Source organism: Pogoniulus pusillus, chromosome Z (assembly GCF_015220805.1).
Source record: "Pogoniulus pusillus isolate bPogPus1 chromosome Z, bPogPus1.pri, whole genome shotgun sequence".
Classification (NCBI taxonomy): domain Eukaryota; kingdom Metazoa; phylum Chordata; class Aves; order Piciformes; family Lybiidae; genus Pogoniulus; species Pogoniulus pusillus.
Window position 1 is genome coordinate 9,696,805 of NC_087309.1, and position 21,476 is coordinate 9,718,280.

Here is a 21,476-nt window from a genome sequence, read left to right on the forward strand (position 1 = left end):
CATCACTGTTCTGAGAAGAAGACACAGGGGAGGAAAATGGGTACAGTTACGACTGCCAGTGGCTGTCACATGATGGGGCAAAAGAAGGGACAGAGTACAACAGTGTTAGACATAGAAAGGAAGCTGTAACTCCAAGTCCCTGTAACACCTGACCTGGTCTGCATGAGACTGTGTCAAATGACCACCTGTGCACTGAGTTCAAAACACAGCCCTCAGTACTTTGCCCAACCTGTGTGCTTGAGCTGGACAAGCCCTAAATCTGCAGGGACACACACTGGCACCGAGGCTTCCTGCATGCACCACACAAAGCACATCAGCTGTCCCAGGAACAGATGGCCTATACCTCTCTCCTCTCACTAAAATGCATGTGGCTGAAAATTATGCACACTTCTGCATCCCCAATGAGCAGTTGGTAAAAGAGAGTCCACCAGAGGTGACCCAGGATGTTCCACAAACTGAGAGGTAAGGTAAAATTATTACAAAACTATTGGACTGGTGCAGAAATATTTCATTAAGAGAGAGAGGCCACAGTGCCAAACAATCACAAAGCAACGTGGCACAATAGCAGGACAGATCTGCCATGCACACAGGTTTCTCTGATGCTCTTGAATAAGACCAGCTTCCAAGAGGGGTAAGTCCTAAAGACTTTTTCCCTGTGTTCCTTGAGCTTCCAAAAGGAGCTCCTAAGGAACACTTTCCCTGAATTTCCTATTTCTTGGCTCAGACAGGTCCCTGACATGGCTTTGGTGAGCCCATTCATCATGGGCTCTCAATGTCCATTCTGTACTGCAGCATTCTTGAGCATTCAGACAACAAGTTCCCCAAGAAAAGGTGTGAAATGAGATCGTGCAAATTTGCAGCTGTTGTGCTGTCAAACCCATGGAGTGGGAAATCCTGAAACAGCATGATCCCTAGGAAAAGATCAGTAAAATGTCCCTGCTTGACAGTTCATCCATCTCAGGAATAGCTGCTTCGCCTGTGTGCCTGACACAGTTTATGCCCAGCTCTGGGAAGAGTGCTAGAATGAGCCAGAATTCAGCTGCACATTTTGAGTGGACATTAATCATGTTCAGCTTTGAAGCAAGGGGAACACCAGACTCTGTCAACACCCCAGTCCAGTCTACACGCCCTGCTGTTGTATGCTTCCACCATGTCACCCAGATTGATGCTTAGGCATTCACAAAATCATCTTCCAGGTTGGAAGGGACCTCCAAGATCATCCAGTACAACGTAGCATCCAGCCCTAGTCAGTCAACTAGACCATGGCACTGAGTGCCTGTGGTGGAGGGGCAGCAGCCCCAAAACTGAGGCTTCTCTATGCCTCTACATGCCTGGACATGTTTTTCTGCCAGGACCCATGGTAGTAAACAGGTTGTGTAACACACACACACCCAGTTCATGTATCCCTGGGGTCCCCCCCAGGTAATCCTCATATTTGGGAGGGTCCAGGCAAACAGCTACTGCCTATTAAGGTAAGGTTTGGCTTACTGCCAACCTGATTGGTCACTTTAGATGGCCAAAAGGGTCACAAATCTCAGCTCAGAGTCTATAAAGAGAGGTGCAAAGGAGCACCACGTGTTCAGAGTGCTCAGAGGTTCAGACTTAGCTGTTCAAGCTCAGCTCTCTGATCCACATAGCAGCCCTGACCTGCTTGCAAGGCCTAGACACAGATTCGGGCCCCCACTCGCACACTCACTGAGGCTCAGCCCTCTTGCACTGATCCCAAGGCGCAGTGAAGCTGTCTGCGAACCCTTTGAGAAGCAGAGCGCCTGCACGCCTGCACTTCATACATCTATGGGGAGCTGAGAGCCCCTGCCTAAGCCTAGAGCTATCTCATGGAGCTCAAGTCTCCCTGCAGTCCGGCACACTCTGCATGCCCACTGCTCTGGCATGGAGGATCAGGTCAGCAGACCTTCCAGATTGTCTGCAAACCCACAAACACAGCCTGCTAGCTGTGAGAAGACCGTGCCAGAAGCTGCACAGACAAATCCTTCTCCTGCACCTGGGAATCCTGCCAGCTGATCATCCCTGGACACGCAGCATCCAGAAGACAAGCAGCATCGAGGCAGAGACCACTTCACACCAGGAGAGAAGGTTAGAGAAACCCTTTTTACCCCAGAGACTGGGAACATTTATCATTCCCCTCACAAGACGGGAGATTCCAGCTTCACAAAGGCCTGGACACACTGGGCACGGTGTGACACAATCCCAGGAGGGTGATTATTAATATTTAAGGGCAACACATTTAAATAAGCTTTAATTCCTTTGTAATATAAGTTATCTCTGCCTTAGAGTAGACAGCTTTCAGCCCCTGCTGGGCAAACAGCATAGCTCCTAAGCAGGCATTAAGCCTAAGGGAAATTTCTCTCTGTCTGTAGTTGATATAGAACTATTCAGTGGTTGGGGGAGGCAAATTTGTAAAGATTAATTTTAATAAATAATTTCATAAAAAATTAATACCACCTTAAATTAATTTCTCACCTCCTCCTAATAGGGGAGGAATAAGAGAAATCCCCCTCCACGACAGTGCCTCATTCAGGCTTTTCTTGAACGCCTCCAGGGATGATGACTCCACCACCTCCCTGGGCAGCCCCTTCCAATGCCAATCACTCTCTCTGGCAACAACATCATCCTAACACCCAGCCTATAACTCCCCTGACACAACTTGAGACTGTCCCCCCTTCTTGTGTTGGAGGTCTCTTCCAACCTGGTTGATTCTATGATTCTATGATTCTATGCTTGCCTGGGAGAAGGACTAACCTCACCTGGCTACAACCTCCCTTCAGGTAGTTGTAGACAGCAATGAGATAAGCCCTGAGCCTCCTCTTCTCCAGGCTACACACCCTCAGCTCCCCGAGCCTCTCCTCACAGGGTTTGTGTTCCAGGCCCCTCACCAGCTTTGTTGCCCTTCTCTGGACACATTCCAGCACCTCAACATCTCTCTTGAATTGAGTGGCCCAGAACTGGACACAGGACTCAAGGTGTGGCCTGACCAGCATTGAGTACAGGGGAAAAATAACCTCTTCCACCCACCCCAGCCACCTGTATGCCAGGTTATAAAAATAAACAAACAAACAAATAAATAAATGGATAAATGGAAAGTGTCAGGCATCTTACCAACGTCAGTTACAACCAGACTCCAGCAGACCTTTCTCTTTGTCTCGGCATTCACACAAATGTCTTTATTTGAGAGTATGTCACTGAATTGTGAGAAATACACATCCTCCTGTTTCTCCATATCGAAGCACAGGTAATTGTTGCCTTCCTTGGTGCTGTTGACCAAAGCAGCACAATGTTAGTTTCTTCAGAGTCTTATGACTACATTGTAAGGGACAAATCCCATTTGCACATTTCATACTAACTGGATACTCTGTGTGAAATATCATAGAATCATAGAATGGGTTGGGTTGGAGGGGACCTCCAAAAGTTATCTATTCCAAGTCCCTGTGCAGTCAGTAGGGGTATCCTCAACTAGATCATAGAATCATAGAATCAGAATCAACCAGGTTGGAAGAGAACTCCAAGATCATCCAGTCCAACCTAGCACCCAGCCCTAGCCAGTCAACTAGACCATGGCACCAAGTGCCTCAACCAAGCATTTCTTCAACACCTCCAGGGATGGTGACTCCACCACCTCCCTGGGCAGCCCATTCCAATGGCAAATCACTCTCTCTGGGAAGAACTTCCTCCTAACATCCAGCCTACACCTCCCCTGGCACAACTTGAGACTGTGTCCCCTTGTTCTGTTGCTGTTTGCCTGGGAGAAGAGACCAAGTCCCACCTGGCTACAGCCTCCCTTCAGGTAGTTCAGGTTGCCCAGAGCCCTGTTGCGCTTCACTTTCAGTATGTTCAGAGAGAGTGACACAGCCACCTCCCTGGGCAACCTCTTCCAGTGATCCACCACCTTCATAGTAAAGAACCTGTTCCTTATAGCCAGTCTGAATCTGCTCTTCTCTAGTTTGAAGCCATTGTTCCTCATCCTGTCACTGCAGGCCTTCATCTCTCTCCATCTTTTTCGTAGGTTCCCTTCATGTACTCAAAGGCTGCATTAGGTCTTCCTGGAGCTTCCTCTTCTCTAGCCTAAAGAACTCCAGCTCCCTCAGCCTGTCCTCATGGCAGAGCTGCTCCAGCACCCCTGGTCATTTTTGTGGCACTCCTCTGGATCCCTCCATCAGGTCCATGTCCTTCTTGTATTGAGGCCTCCATGAGTACCAATGAATACCATAAGGAAGTTAAAAGATTGGCAGTCTTTTTCATTGTAGTCTTAGAGCACAGTGATCGTGTGATGTGAGTCACACTAAGAGTCATGGAGCTCTCCAAGCAAAAATGGGTGATGCATGTACTAAAGACTTCTGTATCTTTAAGAATTATTTTGCTGCTGCCACTTTTTAATATGAAACAATGGGATGCTTGGTGAAGATAGGGAAATTTGCTGACTGAAGTGCTGCAAAGTCAGTTAGGACATGAAGGAGTCATATGGCACAGTTTCAGAGTGTTCCTTTACCTGTGTCACTTGTGTTAAAGGACTGTCACAAAGCTTCTGCCAAAATTCAGAGCAAATCCCATGAGAATAGAAAAGCTATAACAAACTGGGTGGGGAAAAAATGAGTAGTGATTGGAATAACAACTTCTAAAAGAATAAAATCCAAACACTCCTTTTTGCTGATTGGAGCATAATTTTCTGTTTCAGGATATGCAGGCAAATGGAAAAGCATAAGTATGAGAGAGTGATTTCCCATTGGAATGGGCTGCCCAGGGAAGTGGTGGAGTCACTATCCCTGGAGGTGTGTAAGAAAAGCCTGGATGAGGCACTTAGTGCCATGGTCTGGTTGATTGGATAGGGCTGGGTGCTAGGTTGGGCTGGATAATGTTGGAGGTCTCTTCCAACCTGCTTGATTCTGTAATTCTATGCTGAGAAACTGAAATCTATGTCTTCTTTAGCTGCATTTAACAGTTAAAATGAGGTGGGAAAGAGTTTCAAGTCCTCTACAAGAAGTGTAGACAACTGATGTACTTAGCAGCTGTTCGGTTTCAGCATACTTGTAGTGCGCATTCCTCTGGGTTTAACTTTTGTCTTGACCTATCTCAGGGAATTTTCCCTGCAGTAGAAAATCAGCCTTCTTGACAAAGAAATTTCTGTGGAAAGGATCTGCCTCTTAAAAAAAAAACCCAAAAAACTTCTCTTTTGCACTCGATAAAAGCTAGCTTTGAGGGGACTTTTAATATAATTTAATTTAAAGGGGACATTATCTCTAGTTGATGCTGAGCTGCATCCATAACTATAGGTGTTGCAAAGCAACAGAGGCAAGATCAGGAGTACTGAAGGTGTTGTAATGTCTTTTATAGATACTTAGAGGTATTTAGTGTGTGGTTTTTGGTTTGCTTTTTTTTTTTTTTGCTTATTAGGGAGTTATTTTCTGCTTTAGTAATCACTACTTCATTGAATAGAATAGAATCAACTAAGTTGGAAGAGACCTCCAAGAATAGAATTGAATAGAATAGAATCAACTAAGTTGGAAGAGACCTCCAAGATAGCCAAGGGATCAGGCCCAGCCAGCATGGGTTTAGGAAGGGCAGGTCCTGCCTCACCAACCTGATCTCCTTTTATGATCAGGTTACCTGCCTGGTGAATGTGGGGCAGGCTGTGGATGTAGTCTACTTGGACTTCAGCAAAGCCTTTGACACAGTCTGCCACAAGAAGCTCCTAGCCAAGCTGGCAGCTCATGGTTTGGACAGATTCACTCTGTGCTGGATCAAGAACTGGCTGGATGGCAGAGCTCAGAGAGTAGTGGTGAATGGTGCCACATCCAGTTGGCAGCTGTCACTAGTGGTGTTCCCCAAGGATCAGTGTTGGGCCCAGTCCTGTTCAATATCTTTATTGATGACCTGGACGAGGGAATTGAGTCCAGCATCAGTAAGTTTGCAGATGACACCAAGCTAGGAGCAGGTGTTGATCTGCTGGAAGGTAGGAGAGCCCTGCAGAGGGACCTGGACAGGCTGGATGGGTGGGCAGAGGCCAATGGGATGAGATTGAACAAGGCCAAGGGCAGGGTTCTGCACTTTGGCCACAATAATCCCAAGCAGCGCTATAGGCTGGGGACTGAGTGGCTGGAGAGTAGCCAGGAGGAAAGGGACCTGGGGGTACTGGTAGATAGTAGCTGAAGATGAGCCAGCAGTGTGCCCAGGTGGCCAAGAGAGCCAATGGCATCCTGGCTTGCATCAGGAACAGTGTGGCCAGCAGGACAAGGGAGGTTATTCTTGCCCTGTACTCAGCACTGGTCAGGCCACACCTTGAGTACTGTGTCCAGTTCTGGGCCCCTCAATTCAAGAGAGATGTTGAGGTGCTGGAACGTGTCCAGAGAAGGGCAACAAGGCTGGTGAGGGGCCTGGAGCACAAATCCTATGAGGAGAGGCTGAGGGAGCTGGGCCTGTTTAGCCTGGAGAAGAGGAGGTTCAGGGGTGATCTTATTACTGTCTACAACTACCTGAAGGGGCATTGTAGCCAGGTGGGGGGTGGCCTCTTCTCCCAGGCAACCAGCAACAGAACAAGGGGACACAGTCTCAAGTTGTGCCAGGGTAGATATAGGCTGGATGTTAGGAAGAAGTTCTTCCCAGAGAGAGTGATTGGCATTGGAATGGGCTGCCCAGGGAGGTGGTGGAGGCACCGTCCCTGGAGGTGTTCAAGAAAAGAATGGATAAGGTACTTAGTGCCATGGTCTAGTTGATTGGATAGGGCTGGGTGCTAGGTTGGACTGGATGATCTTGGAGGTCTCTTCCAACCTGGTTGATTCTATGATTCTATGATCATCCAGTCCAACTTAGCACCCAGACCTGTCCAATCAACCAGACCATGGCACTAAGTGCCTCACTCAGGCTTTTCTTGAACACCTCCAGGGACAACGATTCCACCACCTCCCTGGGCAGCCCATTCCAATGCCAGTCACTCTCTCTGGCAACAACTTCCTCCTAACATCCAGCATATATCTCCCCCAGCATAACTTGAGATTGTATCCCCTTGCTCTGTTGCTGGTTTCCTGGGAGAAGGGACCAACCCCCACCAGGCTACAACCTCCCTTCAGGTAGTTGTAGACAGCAATGAGGTCACCACTGAGCCTCCTCTTCTCCAGGGTTAAAAACCCCAGCTCCCTCAGCCTCTCCTCACAGGGCTGTGTTCCAGGCCTCTCACCAGCTTTGTTGCTCTTCTCTGGACATATTTCAATATCTCAACATGTCTCTTGAATTGAGGAGCCCAGAACTGAGCAGAAAACAATCTGGATTTTTCTAGATTTGCTGGTCCTGTTTCCTGGTGTATGGCAACATGACTCACTGGTGCTTAGCACTTTACATCCCAGAAGTTTACTAAGGGATAGGCTGCACTTACCACAGGGCCAGGGTATAATTAGTGTTTCGAGGCGGCAGTTCAGTAAAATTGCAGGTCAGGCTGCTGTAAGACTCCTTAAATTCCAGCTGGCTGAAGCAGTCGATGTCAAAATTGCCTGATTCATCATCTCCAAATGTCCCTACAGAGAGATTCACAGGATGTTACAGAAGCAAACCCATGAATGTATTCAGCCCGCACTCCTTTGTATAGGAGGTTCTTTCTTTACACTGTCACCTGAAAGGAAGAGGATCAACCCACCTGATTCATAAGAAGCATAGAAAGTTTGCCTAAAATGCAGTCAAAAGGTGCTTAAAACTGTCAAGTGAAGCCCACTCACCACACACAAGGCTGCATCATTGGTCAGTGAACTGTTAGGAGACAGAGTCATGAATGGTCTGGTCAGACAGGGTAACCTATATCTCTTAGTTTCTATTAATCGAACCCTATGAGGAGAGGCTGAGGGAGCTGGGGCTGTTTAGCCTGGAGAAGAGGAGGCTCAGGGCTGACCTCATTGCTCTCTACAACTACCTGAAGGGAGGTTGTAGCGAGGTGGGGTTGGTCTCCTCTCCCAGGCAAGCAGCAACAGAACAAGGGGACACAGTCTCAAGTTGTGCTGGGGGAGGTCTAGGATGGATGTTAGGAGGAAGCTCTTCCCAGAGAGAGTGATTGGCATTGGAATGGGCTGCCCAGGGAGGTGGTTGAGTTGCCATCCCTGGAGGTGTTCAAAAAAGACTGGATGAGGCACTTGGTGCCATGGTCTAGTTGACTGGCTAGGGCTGGGTGCTAGGTTGGACTGGCTGATCTTGGAGGTCTCTTCCAACCTGGCTGATTCTATGAATTCTATGAATTCTATCATGGGCAAAAAGGGGTGATGTCAGCCTCAAAACCTCTCTGAGACTGTCAGAGTGTCAAATGCAAACCAGGAAGTACATCGTTCACCCTGCACCTTCAATTCCCAAGAAACAGGGAAAGTTACAGACAAACATTATAGCAAGGCAAAAGCAGGAGCAATACCTTTTGAATATTATGTCAGAAATTTCTCAAACAGGTTTTCCTACAAGGAACCACAAAATGCTGCTCCCCTTGGGTAGGTGAAGGGGAGTGAGGTACCTGTTGCACGTTCATGATGCCTGCTGAGAAGCAGACTATTGAAGTAAGGATCAAAACACTGTTGAACACAGAAGAAATAGAAACATGCACTGGGGCATTTATGCACAGAATCACAGAACTTTAGAGATTGGAAGGGACCTCCAAAGATCATTGAGTCCAGCCTCCCTGCTGAGGTAGGATCATCTAGAATCAACCAGGTTGGAAGAGACCTCCAAGATCATCCAGTCCAACCTAGCACCCAGCCCTATCCAGTCAACTAGACTAGAAACTAGTTCACACAGTGTGATGGTTAACTACCCACACACACAATGAAATCACCTGGACTAGACTTAGATGGATGGAAGTTAAGGCATGAAGCTTTACATTCGCAGCTTAGCACAATATACAAGCAGATATCTACAATATATTACAAATATTTTATAGTTATATACAAGTTACAGGTAATACAGAAACACAACAATTCTCCCAGAAATCAGAGTCCCCAGGAGGGACTGCCAACCACCCTTCTACCTTCTTTCCACCCCTCTACCTTATCCCAGAGTCTGCCTTACATGCAAGGAGAGCTGGGAGGATCTGCAAGGGGTACTAGAAGCAGAATGATTAGTTGGGTTACACAGATCCAAGCAGAACAGCAGAAGCACAGGGAGAGAACATAGACACCAAACTACATTTATCTTATCTATGTTTGTGTCCTTGCTCCAAGACATCTCAGCAAGCCTGTGAGTGAAGCAGACATCACCAGTGTTTCCTTTTCACAGCCTATAATCTAATTTCTCTCATTAAAATATCCCAATTGGCTTTAAACCAGCACACACAGGAATGCATCCAGATGCTGGATCAAGAACTGGCTGGATGGCAGAGCCCAGAGAGTGGTGGTGAATGGTGCCACATCCAGTTGGCAGCCAGTCACAAGTGGTGTTCCCCAAGGATCAGTGCTGGGCCCAGTCCTGTTCAATATCTTTATTGGTGATCTGGACGAGGGCATTGAGTCCAGCATCAGTAAGTTTGCAGATGACACCAAGCTAGGAGCAGGTGTTGATCTGTTGGAAGGTAGGAGAGCCCTGCAGAGGGACCTGGCCAGGCTGGATGGGTGGGCAGAGGCCAATGGGATGAGATTGAACAAGGCCAAGTGCAGGGTTCTGCACTTTGGCCACAACAACCCCAAGCAGCACTACAGGCTGGGGACTGAGTGGCTGGAGAGCAGCCAGGAGGAAAGGGACCTGGGGGTACTGATAGATAGTAAGCTGAAGATGAGGCAGCAGTGTGCCCAGGTGGCCAAGAGAGCCAATGGCATCCTGGCTTGCATCAGGAAAAGTGTGGCCAGTAGGACAAGGGAGGTTATTCTTCCCTGTACTCAGCACTGGTCAGGCCACACCTTGAGTGCTGTGTCCAGTTCTGGGCTCCTCAATTCAAGAAAGATGTTGAGGTGCTGGAACATGTCCAGAGAAGGGCAACAAAGCTGGTGAGGGGCCTGGAGCACAAATCCTATGAGGAGAGGTTGAGGGAGCTGGGCCTGTTTAGCCTGGAGAAGAAGAGGCTCAGGGATGATCTTATTACTGTCTACAACTACCTGAAGGGACATTGTAGCCAGGTGGGGGGTGGCCTCTTCTCCCAGGCAACCAGCAGTAGAACAAGGGGACACGGTCTCAAGTTGTGCCAGGGTAGGTATAGGCTGGATGTTAGGAGGAAGTTCTTCACAGAGAGAGTGATTGGGATTGGAATGGGCTGCCCAAGGAGGTGGTGGAGGCACCGTCCCTGGGGGTCTTCAAGAAAAAAGTGGATGAGGCACTTAGTGCCATGGTCTAGTTGACTGGCTAGGGCTGGGTGCTAGGTTGGACTGGATGATCTTGGAGGTCTCTTCCAACCTGGTTGATTCTATGAAATTCTATGAAAATTCTATGGCTTTAGAAAGTTTCCACACGGTTCCTGCCAGAGGTGTCTGGGGTCGGGACTTATGTCTGCTAAAGAGAAAGAACTAGTGAGTTCCTTGCATGGGAATTTCAGCCCAGGATTACTTGAAAGTACCTCCAACACCTTGTAACTCTGAAGCAGCAGACCCACAGCTGAGGACACACGCTCACTTGCCATTGCTACACCTGCATCAGGATCAGTCATGTTGCAGACAGCTGAGAGTGCCCAAGCAGTGTCCTCCTGCCCCTGCCATGCCCCTGTCCATGCTGTGAATGTCTGGCCTACCAGCAGGGTCCTGAGAAGAAGCTGGGTTTAGGCAGCCAAGCCCCATTTTGATTGTACTGCCAAGTTTTCTGAAATGTCACACATTTGGGCTCAGACTTTCTGCCACAATGGGTGGCTTCCTGCAAGTCTGCATCGATGACTAATGAAACACTTCTGGTTTGACTAAGAGTATGTGTCTCAAGTACTACACTAGGTAGGTATGAGACTAGTGAAGCAAAATCTGACGCTTCTGAGAGGAGTCTGCCTTGGTGGAAAGTTCCCATTCAGATTCCTTCCATGAAATACTACCCACCATAGCTGAGTGGATAGGCAAAAAGTTATTGCCATGAGCCCCCTGGGTGAATCCTTGGGGCAGGAATGCCTCTGTCATTACAATGCTGTGACAATCAACAACACTCTTTTCCACGTCCAGAGACTATTGCTCTCTCCTGTGCACTTCTCAGAAGTGCCCTTGTTATGTGGAGCATCTGCCATAATGAGAGCAAGACCTTGACTATACCAGGAATATCAATGACTCACACTCACAAATGGTGTGGGGAGATGCCCGTGGAAAAATTTCTAACAGGAAATCCCTCCAGAGAAAATTATGTCACTCAGTTAATTGGATCATTGAGGTGTGACCAGCTACTTGGATGCTGTGATGTCTCAAGATACTTGGCCAACTCTGCCAGAGTACAGGAAGACTCAGACCTCATCCAACTTGGTATGCTATCTGAAGATCCAAAATGGTCACAATTTGACAGCAGAGAGAAACCAAAGAAGAATTTTTGATTAAAATATAAGTTAAGATGATGCCACATCCAGTTGGCAGCTGTCACTAGTGGTGTTCCCCAAAGAATCAGTGCTGGGCCCAGTCCTGCTCAACATCTTCATTGATGATCTGGATGAGGGGATTGAGTCCAGCATCAGTAAGTTTGCAGATGACACCAAGCTAGGAGCAGGTGTGGATCTGTTGGAAGGTAGGAGAGCCCTGCAGAGGGACCTGGCCAGGCTGGATGGGTGGGCAGAGGCCAATGGGATGAGATTGAACAAGGCCAAGGGCAGGGTTCTGCACTTTGGCCACAACTACCCCAAGCAGCGCTACAGTCTGGGGACAGAGTGGCTGGAAAGCAGCCAGGAGGAAAGGGACCTGGGGCTACTGGTGGATACTAGGCTGAAGATGAGGCAGCAGTGTGCCCAGGTGGCCAAGAGAGCCAATGGCATCCTGGCCTGCATCAGGAACAGTGTGGCCAGTAGGACGAGGGAGGTTATTCTTCCCCTGTACTCCCCATATTTGGGAGGCTCCAGGCAAACAGCTTCTGCCTATTAAGGTAAGGTTTGGCTTGCTGCCAACCTGATTGGTCACTTTGGGTGGCCAAAGGGCCATGAATCTCGGCCCACAGTCTATAATGAGGGGTGCAGAGGTGCACCACGTGTTCAGACTCAGTTGTTCAGGGTCAGCTCTTGTCAGATTTGTTCAGATTCAGCTCTCTGACCCTGCCTGCAGTGCAGCTCAGCTCTGATCCACATAGCAGCATCCTGGTGCCCTGACTTGCTTGCAAAAGCCCAGACATAGAGTCTGCCCCTCACTTGCATGCTTTCTGAGGCTCAGACCTCTTGCATTGATTTCAATTCACAGTTAACCTGTCTGCATGCCTTAGAAGCAGAGCAGATTCAAGCCTGCGCCTGATACATATATGGAGAGCCGATAGCCCCTAAGCCTAAGCCTAGAGCCAGCTGTGCATATTGGCCAGCTACTTTGCTTTACCTACAGAGCTCAAACTCCCAGCTTTGCCTGGTAAGAGGACCAGGACTGCTGACCTTTTGGAATGTCTGCCAACACACGTACACACACAGCCTGCTAGCTGTGAAAGATCATGCCAGAAACTCCACGGACAACATCCATCTCTCCTGGAATCCTGCCAGCTGATCATAGAATCATAAAATAGAATCATAGAATCAACCAGGTTGGAAGAAACCTCCAAGATCACCCAGTCCAACCTAGCACCCAGCCCTAGCCAATCAACTAGACCATGGCACCAAGTGCCTCATCCAGTCTTTTCTTGAAGACCTCCAGGGACGGTGCCTCCACCACCTCCCTGGGCAGCCCATTCCAATGCCAATCACTCTCTCTGTGAAGAACTTCTTCCTAACATCCAGCCTATACCTACCCTGGCACAACTTGAGACTGTGTCCCCTTGTTCTATTGCTGGTTACCTGGGAGAAGAGGCCACCCCCCACCTGGCTACAATGCCCTTTGAGGTAGTTGTAGACAGTAATAAGATCACCCCTGAGCCTCCTGGACATCCCTGGACACGCAGTATCCAGCAGCATCGAGGCAGAGACCATCCCTCGCCAGGAGGACAAAAGGTTAGAGGAAACCTATTTACCCCAGAGACTGGGAAGATTTATCATCCCCCCTGAAGCCAGGAGGATTCACTTAGTTTTCCTCTCAAGCTGGGAAGATTCCAGCCTCACAGAGTCCAGACACTGGGCATAGGCTGTGACACAACCCCGGGAGGGTGATTAATAATTAAATGCAACACTGACAAGTAAAGATTTAATTCCTCTGTAATATAAGTTATCTCTGCCTTAGAGCAGACCGTTTTCAGCCCCTGCTGGGCAAACAACATAGCTCCTAAGCAGCACTAAGCCTGAGGGAAATCTGTCTCTGCCTATAGTTGATAATTGGGCCTCCCAGTTTAGGAGGGACATTGAGATGCTTGAGCGTGTCCAGAGAAGGGCGACGAGGCTGGTGAGAAGCCTTGAGCACAGCCCTCCGAGGAGAGGCTGAGGGAGCTGGGATTGTTTAGCCTGGAGAAGAGGAGGCTCAGGGGAGACCTTATTGCTGTCTACAACTACCTGAAGGGTGGTTGTGGCCAGGGGGAGGTTGCTCTCTTCTCTCAGGTGGCCAACACCAGAACGAGAGGACACAGCCTCAGGCTGTGCCAGGGGAGATTTAGGCTGGAGGTGAGGAGAAAGTTCTTCACTGAGAGAGTCATTGAACACTGGAATGGGCTGCCCGGGGAGGTGGTGGAGTCGCTGTCCCTGGAGCTGTTCAAGGCGAGGTTGGACGTGGCACTTGGTGCCATGGTCTAGCCTTGAGCTCTGTGGTAAAGGGTTGGACTGGATGATCTGTGAGGTCTCTTCCAACCCTGATGATACTGTGATACTGTGATACTGTGTGTTACTGTGATTTGACAGTTATTAACCAGATCCCTGTATATATCATATCCTACTTGTTTTCATAACCTTGCACTAGAACTATATATTATTACACAGTGGTTGGGGGTAGCAAGAGTTTGTAAATATTAATTTTAATAAATATATTTTTACAAAAAATTAATATCACCTCAAATTAATTTCTCACCTCCCCCAAATAAGGGAGACATAGAGAAACCCCCTTCGCAACACTCTTCCATCCTGGTTTATTCTATGATTCTATGATTCTAAAGAGCTCCACCTCACAGGTTAGCTGTCAGCAGTGCTTCCTCTTAGCCCTGGAGATGAGATGTATCTGGAACTGCATTTTGAGGAAGGAAATAAATAAATTTAAAAAAAAATCAATCCACAGCACAGATCAAAACACAAAAGCAGTGTGCAGGGAATAGGAAGGGGGGTGCTGCCATCAGCACCCATGGTGGACAGCAGGAGGGATGGGAGCATCTCTTACTCCACTAATCCAGAACCCAGGGGCAGATGTATCCCTCCAGTAAAGATTTAGCTTCTGTTTTCCACCTTTGGCAACTGGTACTAATGAGCAATTTCTGGTCTTCCATTCTCACCACAGCTCTGGGTGCCCAATTCTCCCTGAAAGGCAATGAAATCTCTTCCACCAGTGCTGCTGTTTTGAGGAGACACCCTATGCTGCACATAGATTCATAGAATGGTTTGGGTTGGAATGGACCCTGAAGTTCCAACTTGACTGCCATGGACAGTGATACCTTTCACTAGACCAGATTGCTCAAGTCTCCATCCAACCCAGCCATGAACTCTTCCAGGAAGGGGGCATCTGTGACCTTCCTGGGCAACCTGTTTCAGGGTCTCACCACACTTAATGTAAAGAATTACTTTCTAATATCCAATTTAAATCTACACTCCTCAATCTTCAGTCCACTGCCTATCACAACAAGCCCTTGTAAAAAGTCCCTCTCCAGCTCTCTTTTACATCCTTTTCATGTACTGGAAAGACACTACCTGGTCTCCCTGAACCTTCTTTTCTCTAGGCTGAACAGCTTTGTCCTCATAGAGGAGGTGCTCCAGCCCTCTGATCATCTTCATGGTCCACGCCAGCAATCTGATGTCCTTCTTACACTGGATTCACCAGAATTGGACACAGTACTCCAGGTGGGGTATCCCAAGAGCAGAGTAGAGCTGGAGAACCATTTCTCTCACCCTCCTCGTCACACTTCTTTTGATGCAGCCCAGGACATGGTCAGCTTTCTGGGCTGCAAGTGCACATTGCCAACTCATGCTGACATTTTCATCAGCTGACACCCCCAGGTCCTTCTGCTTGAGACTGCTTTCGAGCCACTCCTCATCTAGACTTTATTTGTGCTTGAGACTGACCCAACTCAGGTATAGCACCTTGCACATGGCCTTGCTGAACTTCATGAGGTTGGCATGGGCCACATCTCAAGCCTGCTCAAATCCCTCTGGACAGCATCCCTGCCCTCCAGCACACCAACTTGACTACTTGGTGTCATCCACAAAGATGCTGAGGGAGCACACACACACCTAGCTTGGCCTTGGAGGAAGCAGTCTTTAAAAATCAGCCAGCTTTCTTGGGCTCCTTTACCCTCCAGAGCCTTAACCCATGGGATGTTTGTAAGCATGTCCCTGAAGAGCACAAAATCAGCTCTGCAGAAGTCCAGGGTTGCAATTCTACCTGTTGCTCTGATTCTACCCTTTAGAGTACTAAACTCCACCATGTCATGATCACTGTCCCCAAGGCTGTTCCCAACCTTAATGTCCTCAATCAGTCCCTCTTTATTAGCTAATACAAGGTCCAGCAGTGCACCTCTCCTTGTTGGTTCTTCCACTGCCTGCATCAAGAAGTTATCATTGATACACTGCAGGAGCCTTTTGGACTGTCTGTGCCTGGCTGTGTGAGCTTGCCAGCAAATATCAGAGTGGTTGAAGTCTCCCACGAGTACCAAGGAGTTAGCTCTAAAGGCTACCTCCAGCTGTCTGTAGAAGGCCTCATCAACATCTCCCTCTTGGTCTGGTGGTCTATAGCAGACCCCTACAACAATTTAATCTCCTTTTCCACATCCCCTAATTCTTACTCACAAGCTTTCAACCTATTCTGCCCCTTGCCTTGGACAGAACTCATCACATTTCAGTTGCTCCTGCACATAGAGGGTAACTCCCCCACCTTGTCTTGCTGGTCTACCCTTCCTGAACAGCACATAGAATCATAGAATCATAGAATCATAGAATCATAGAATCAACCAGGTTGGAAGAGACCTCCAAGATCAGCCAGTCCAACCTATCACCCAGCCCTATCCAGTCAACTAGACCATGGCACTAAGTGCCTCATCCAGGCTTTTTTGGAAGACCCCCAGGGACGGTGCCTCCACCACCTCCCTGGGCAGCCCATTCCAATGGGAAATCACTCTCTGTGAAGAACTTCTTCCTAATATCCAGCCTATACCTCCCCTGGCACAACTTGAGACTGTGTCCCCTTGTTCCATTGCTGGTTGCCTGGGAGAAGAGGCCACCCCCCACCTGGCTACAATGCCCCTTCAGGTAGTTGTAGACAGTAATAAGATCACCCCTGAGCCTCTTCTTCTCCAGGCTAAACAGGCCCAGCTCCCTCAATCTCTCCTCATAGGATTTGTGTTCCAGGCCCCTCACCACCTTTGTTGCCCTTCTCTGGACATGTTCCAGCACCTCAGCATCTTTCTTGAACTGAGGAGCCCAGAACTGGACACAGTACTCAAGGTGTGGCCTGACCAGTGCTGAGTACAGGGGAAGAATAACCTCCCTTGTCCTACTGGCCACACTGTTCCTGATGCAGGCCAGGATGCCATTGGCTCTCTTGGCCACCTGGGCACACTGCTGGCTCACCTTCAGCTACTATCTATCAGTACCCCCAGGTCCCTTTCCTCTTGGCTGCTCTCCAGCCACTCAGTCCTCAGCCTATAGTGCTGCTTGGGGTTGTTGTGGCCAAAGTGCAGAACCCTGCACTTGGCCTTGTTCAATCTCATCTCATTGGCCTCTGCCCACCCATCCAGCCTGTCCAGGTCCCTCTGCAGGGCTCTCCTATCTTCCAACAGATCAACACCTGCTCCTAGCTTGGTGTCATCTGCAAACTTACTGATGCTGGACTCAATCCCCTCGTCCAGATCATCAATAAAGATATTGAACAGGACTGGGCCCAGCACTGATCCTTGGGGAACACCACTAGTGACAGCTGCCAACTGGATGTGGCACCATTCACCACCACTCTCTGAGCTCTGCCATCCAGCCAGTTCTTGATCCAGCACAGAGTGAATCTGTCCAAACCATGATCTGCCAGCTTGGCTAGGAGCTTGTTGTGGCAGACTGTGTCAAAGGCTTTGCTGAAGTCCAGATAGACTACATCCACAGCCTTCCCCACATTCACCAGGCAGGTAACCTGATCATAAAAGGAGATCAGGTTGGTGAGGCACATAGCCATCCATGGCAACATTTCAGTTGTGGGAGCTGTCCCACCACGTTTCAGTGATGACAATAATATCATAGTCATTCAGCCTGACACAGATCTCCAGCTCTTTCTGCTTATTCCCCATGCTCTGTGCACTGGTGAACAAGCATTTCAGAGAGGGAGGTAATCCATTAGCTTCCGCTCTCGCTGTCTCACCATTCCCAGCCCCTTCCATGGCCCCCAACCTAGCAGTAAGCTCTTCATGTGCTGATTCCTCATTGCTTGATCCTTGTGGTCCATCTCTGCAAGATTTAAAGAGTTCTTGTGTGTCCTCAGTGTGCTGCAGGGTAACAGGCTGAAGGCTCCTGTTAGCCTCCCTCCCTGATATGCCTTATCTTGCCTTTCCTCCAGCACACAACTCACTGTTACCTACCTCCCCTGAACCACCAGTGGAGCTGCCAGTGGAGCTGACACATGGCCCCACAATTGTCTCAGGCTTGCTTGTAGTAAGACTGGCTTCCACTCTCCCCCGTTTCCAACCTAGTTTAAAGGTGTGTTCCCCTGAATAAAAAAATCAGGTAGACATGCCAGGAGACCTGCATGGTTGAATAAGGAGCTCCTGAAGGAAATCTCAGGGAAAAAGGAATCTTACAATTCATGGAAGAAGGGATTGGTCACTTGGGAGAACTGTAGAGAAGTAGTCAGGGCTTATAGGAAAGCAACAAGGAAGGCCAAAGTCCTCTTGGAATTGAAGCTGGCAAAGGAAGTAAAAGAGAACAAGAAGGGTTCTTCAAATCCATCAGTAGGAAAACGAAGCATAGGGAAGGTGTGGGGGCACTGCTGAACAAGGAGGCAGCCTTGATAACTGAGGATGCAGAGAAGGAAGAGTAGCTGAATGCCTTCTTTGTTTCAGTCTTTACACCCAAGGCTGAACTCACCTATGTACTCCAGACCCTGGAAGAAGCAGAGGAAGTCTGAAGGAGGGAATGCTCCCTACTGGTCTGTGCAGGCTGGGTTAGGGATCAGTTATACAAACTGAACATTCACAAGTCCATGGGCCCTGATGAGATGCACACAAGGGTGGTAAGAGAACTGGCTGATATTATTGCTCTACCACTCTCCATCATCTTTGCCAAATCATGGCAGACAGGAGAGGTGCCTGATGACTGAAAGAGAGCCAACGTCCCTCCAGTCTTCAAAAAGGGCAAGAAAGAGGTTCCAGGAAACTATAGACCAGTCAACCTCACCTCCATCCCTGGAAAGATGATGGTGTGGCTCCTTTTGGAGGGCATCTCAAAGCACTTGGGAGAGAAGAAGGTTATCAGGAGCAGTCAGCATGGATTTACCAGGGGGAAGTGTGGTGGAGGGGCTGTAAGCCCAAAACAGAGGCCTCCCTATGCCTCTACATGCCTGGACATGCTTTTCTGCCAGGACCCATGGTGATCCCCATATTTGGGAGGGTCCAGGCAAACAGCTCCTGCCTATTAAGGTAAGGTTTGGCTTACTGCCAACCTGATTGGTCACTTTAGATGGCCAAAGAGCCATGAATCTCGGCCCACAGTCTATAAAGAGTGGTGCAGAGGAGCACCACGTGTTCAGAGTGTTCAGAGTATTCAAACTTAGCTGTTCAAGCTCAGCTCTCTGATCCACAGAGCAGCGTCCTGCTGCCCTGACCTGCTTGCAAGGCCTAGACATAGAGTCTGGCCCTCACTTGCATACTTTCTGAAGCTCATCCCTCTTGCATTGATCTCAAGGAGCAGTGAAGCTGTCTGTGTACCTTTAGAAGCAGAGCACATTCAAGCCTGCACTTGATACGTATATGGGGAGCCGAGAGCCCCCTAAGCCTAGAGCCATCTGCGCATACTGGCTGCTATCTTGCCTTTATCCACGGAGCTCAGTCTCCCAGCAGCCTGGCACACACTGCATGCCCACTGCTACAGCCTGGAGAATCAGCTCTGCAGACCTTCCAGATTGTCTGCAAACCTACAAACACAGCCTGCTAGCTGTGAGAAGACCGTGCCAGAAGCTGTACAGACAAATCCTTCTCCTGCACATGGGAATCCTGCCAGCTGACCATCCCCAGACACACAGCATCCAGCAGCAGCAGCGTCAAGGCAGAGACCACTTCACACCAGGAGAGAAGGTCAGAGAAATCCTGTTTACCCCAGAGACTGGGAACACTTATCATTCCCCTCGCAAGCCAGGAAGATTCCAGCCTCACAGAAGTCCAAACACTGGGCACAGGCTGATACAACCCTGGGAGGGTGATTAATAATTAAGGGCAACACATCTAAGTAAGCTTTAATTTCTCTGTAGTATAAGTTACCTCTGCCTTAGAGCAGACACGGCTTTCAGCCCCTGCTGGGCAGACAGCACAGTTGTTAAGAGGCATTAAGCCTGAGGGAAATATCTCTCTGTCTATAGTTGATGATATTTAACAATTATTAACCAAATCCTTGTACATATATATATATATATATATATATATATATATATATCATATCCTAATTGTTTTCATAAACTTGCACTAGAACTATTCAGTGGTTGAGGGTGGCAAGAATTTGTAAATATTAATTTTAATAAATATATTTTTATAAAAAAATAATACCACCTCAAATTAATTTCTCACCTCCCCCTAATAAGGGAGGCATAGAGAAACCCCCTCCACAACAGGAAGTTGTGCTTAACTAACCTGATAGCATTTTGTGATGCCATAACTGAATGGATAGACTCAGGGAAACCAGCGGATGTAGTCTACCTTGACCTTAGCAAAGCCTTTGACACAATCTCCCATGAAGTTTTAGTGAGCAAGCTGAGGAAGTGTGGGAGGGAAGAGTGGACAGTGAGGTGGGTTAGGAACTGGTTGCAAGATAGAGTTCAGAGGGTGGTGATCAATGGTGCCAGGTCCTGCTGGACAACTGTGACTAGTGGTGTCCCCCAGGGATCAGTGCTGGCTCCATCCCTGTTCAACATCTTCATCAAGGATATTGATGAGGGCACAGAGTGTCTGCTCAGCAAGTTTGCTGCTGACACCAAACTGGGAGGCTTGGCTGATACAAGCGAAGGCTGTGTGGCCATCCAGAGAGACCTGGACAGACTGGAGAGCTGAGCACAGAGGAAACAGATGAAGTTCAACAAGGACAAGTGCAGAGTTCTGCATCTGGGGAGGAATAACAAACTGCACCAGTACAGGCTGGGAGGTGATCTGCTGGAGAGCAGCCCTGTGGAGAGGGACCTGGGAGTGCTGGTGCATAACAACTTAACCATGGCACAGCAATGTGCTCTTGTGGCCAAGAAGGCCAATGGGATCCTGGGGTGTTTTAAGAAGAGTGTGTCCAGCAGATCAAGGGAGGTTCTCCTTCCCCTCTACTCTGCCCTGGTGAGACTTCATCTTGAATACTGTGTTCAGTTTTGGGCTCCCCGATTGGAGAGGCACAGGGATCTGCTGGAGAGGGTCCAGTGGGGGGCTATGAGGATGATGAGGGGACTGGAGAGCATGGCTTATGAGGAGAGGCTGAGGGACCTGGGGCTTTTTAGTCTGGAGAAAGGAAGACTTAAATGTTTATAAGTATCTGAGGGCTGACCAGGAGCTGGGGGACAGGCTCTGCTCACTGCTCCCTGTGATAGGATAAGGAGCAATGGGTGTAAGTTGCAGCACAAGAGATTCAGCCTCAACACAAGGGGGAACTCCTTTACTGTAAGGGTCACAGAGCACTGGAACAGGCTCCCCAGAGAGGTTGTGGAGTCTCCTCCTGAGACTTTCAAGGCCTGTCTGGATGTGTTCCTCTGTGATCTGTGTTAGATAGTATTGTCCTGCTCTGACAGGGGGGTTGGACTCGATGATCTCCTTGGGTCCCCTCCAACGCCTAATATCCTGTGATCCTGTGAGGGTGCACTCAGTCCCACTGTATGTACCACTGACAAATGTTAAACAGCAGTGCCCCAGAATTGATCCCTGAGGGACTTCACTCATCACTGGTCTCCATTTGGACACTGAGCTGTTGATTGCAACTCTCTGAGCATGGCCATCTGGCCTGCTCTTTAACCAGTGAGTGGTCCACCCCTCAAGTCCATGCTTCTCCTACTGGGTTACCAGGCTGTCAGGCAGGACAGTGTCAAGTGCTTTACAAAAGTCCAGGTAGCTGGCATCAGTTGCTTTTCCCTTATCCACTGGTGCTG

At 48.7% G+C, this 21,476-nt stretch overlaps 1 protein-coding gene across 1 annotated transcript in view; it reads right to left on the bottom strand.

The window, feature by feature from the left end:
• IL7R (interleukin 7 receptor) overlaps nt 1-21,476 on the bottom strand; it is a 37,506-nt gene that overhangs the window by 10,419 nt on the left and 5,611 nt on the right. Inside the window, exons 2-3 of the mRNA XM_064140579.1 lie at nt 7,382-7,520; nt 3,118-3,272 (exon numbers count right to left, since the gene is read on the bottom strand). Of these exons, the coding sequence (XP_063996649.1) occupies nt 3,118-3,272; nt 7,382-7,520 (294 nt within the window). The remainder of the gene's footprint in view (nt 1-3,117; nt 3,273-7,381; nt 7,521-21,476) is intronic.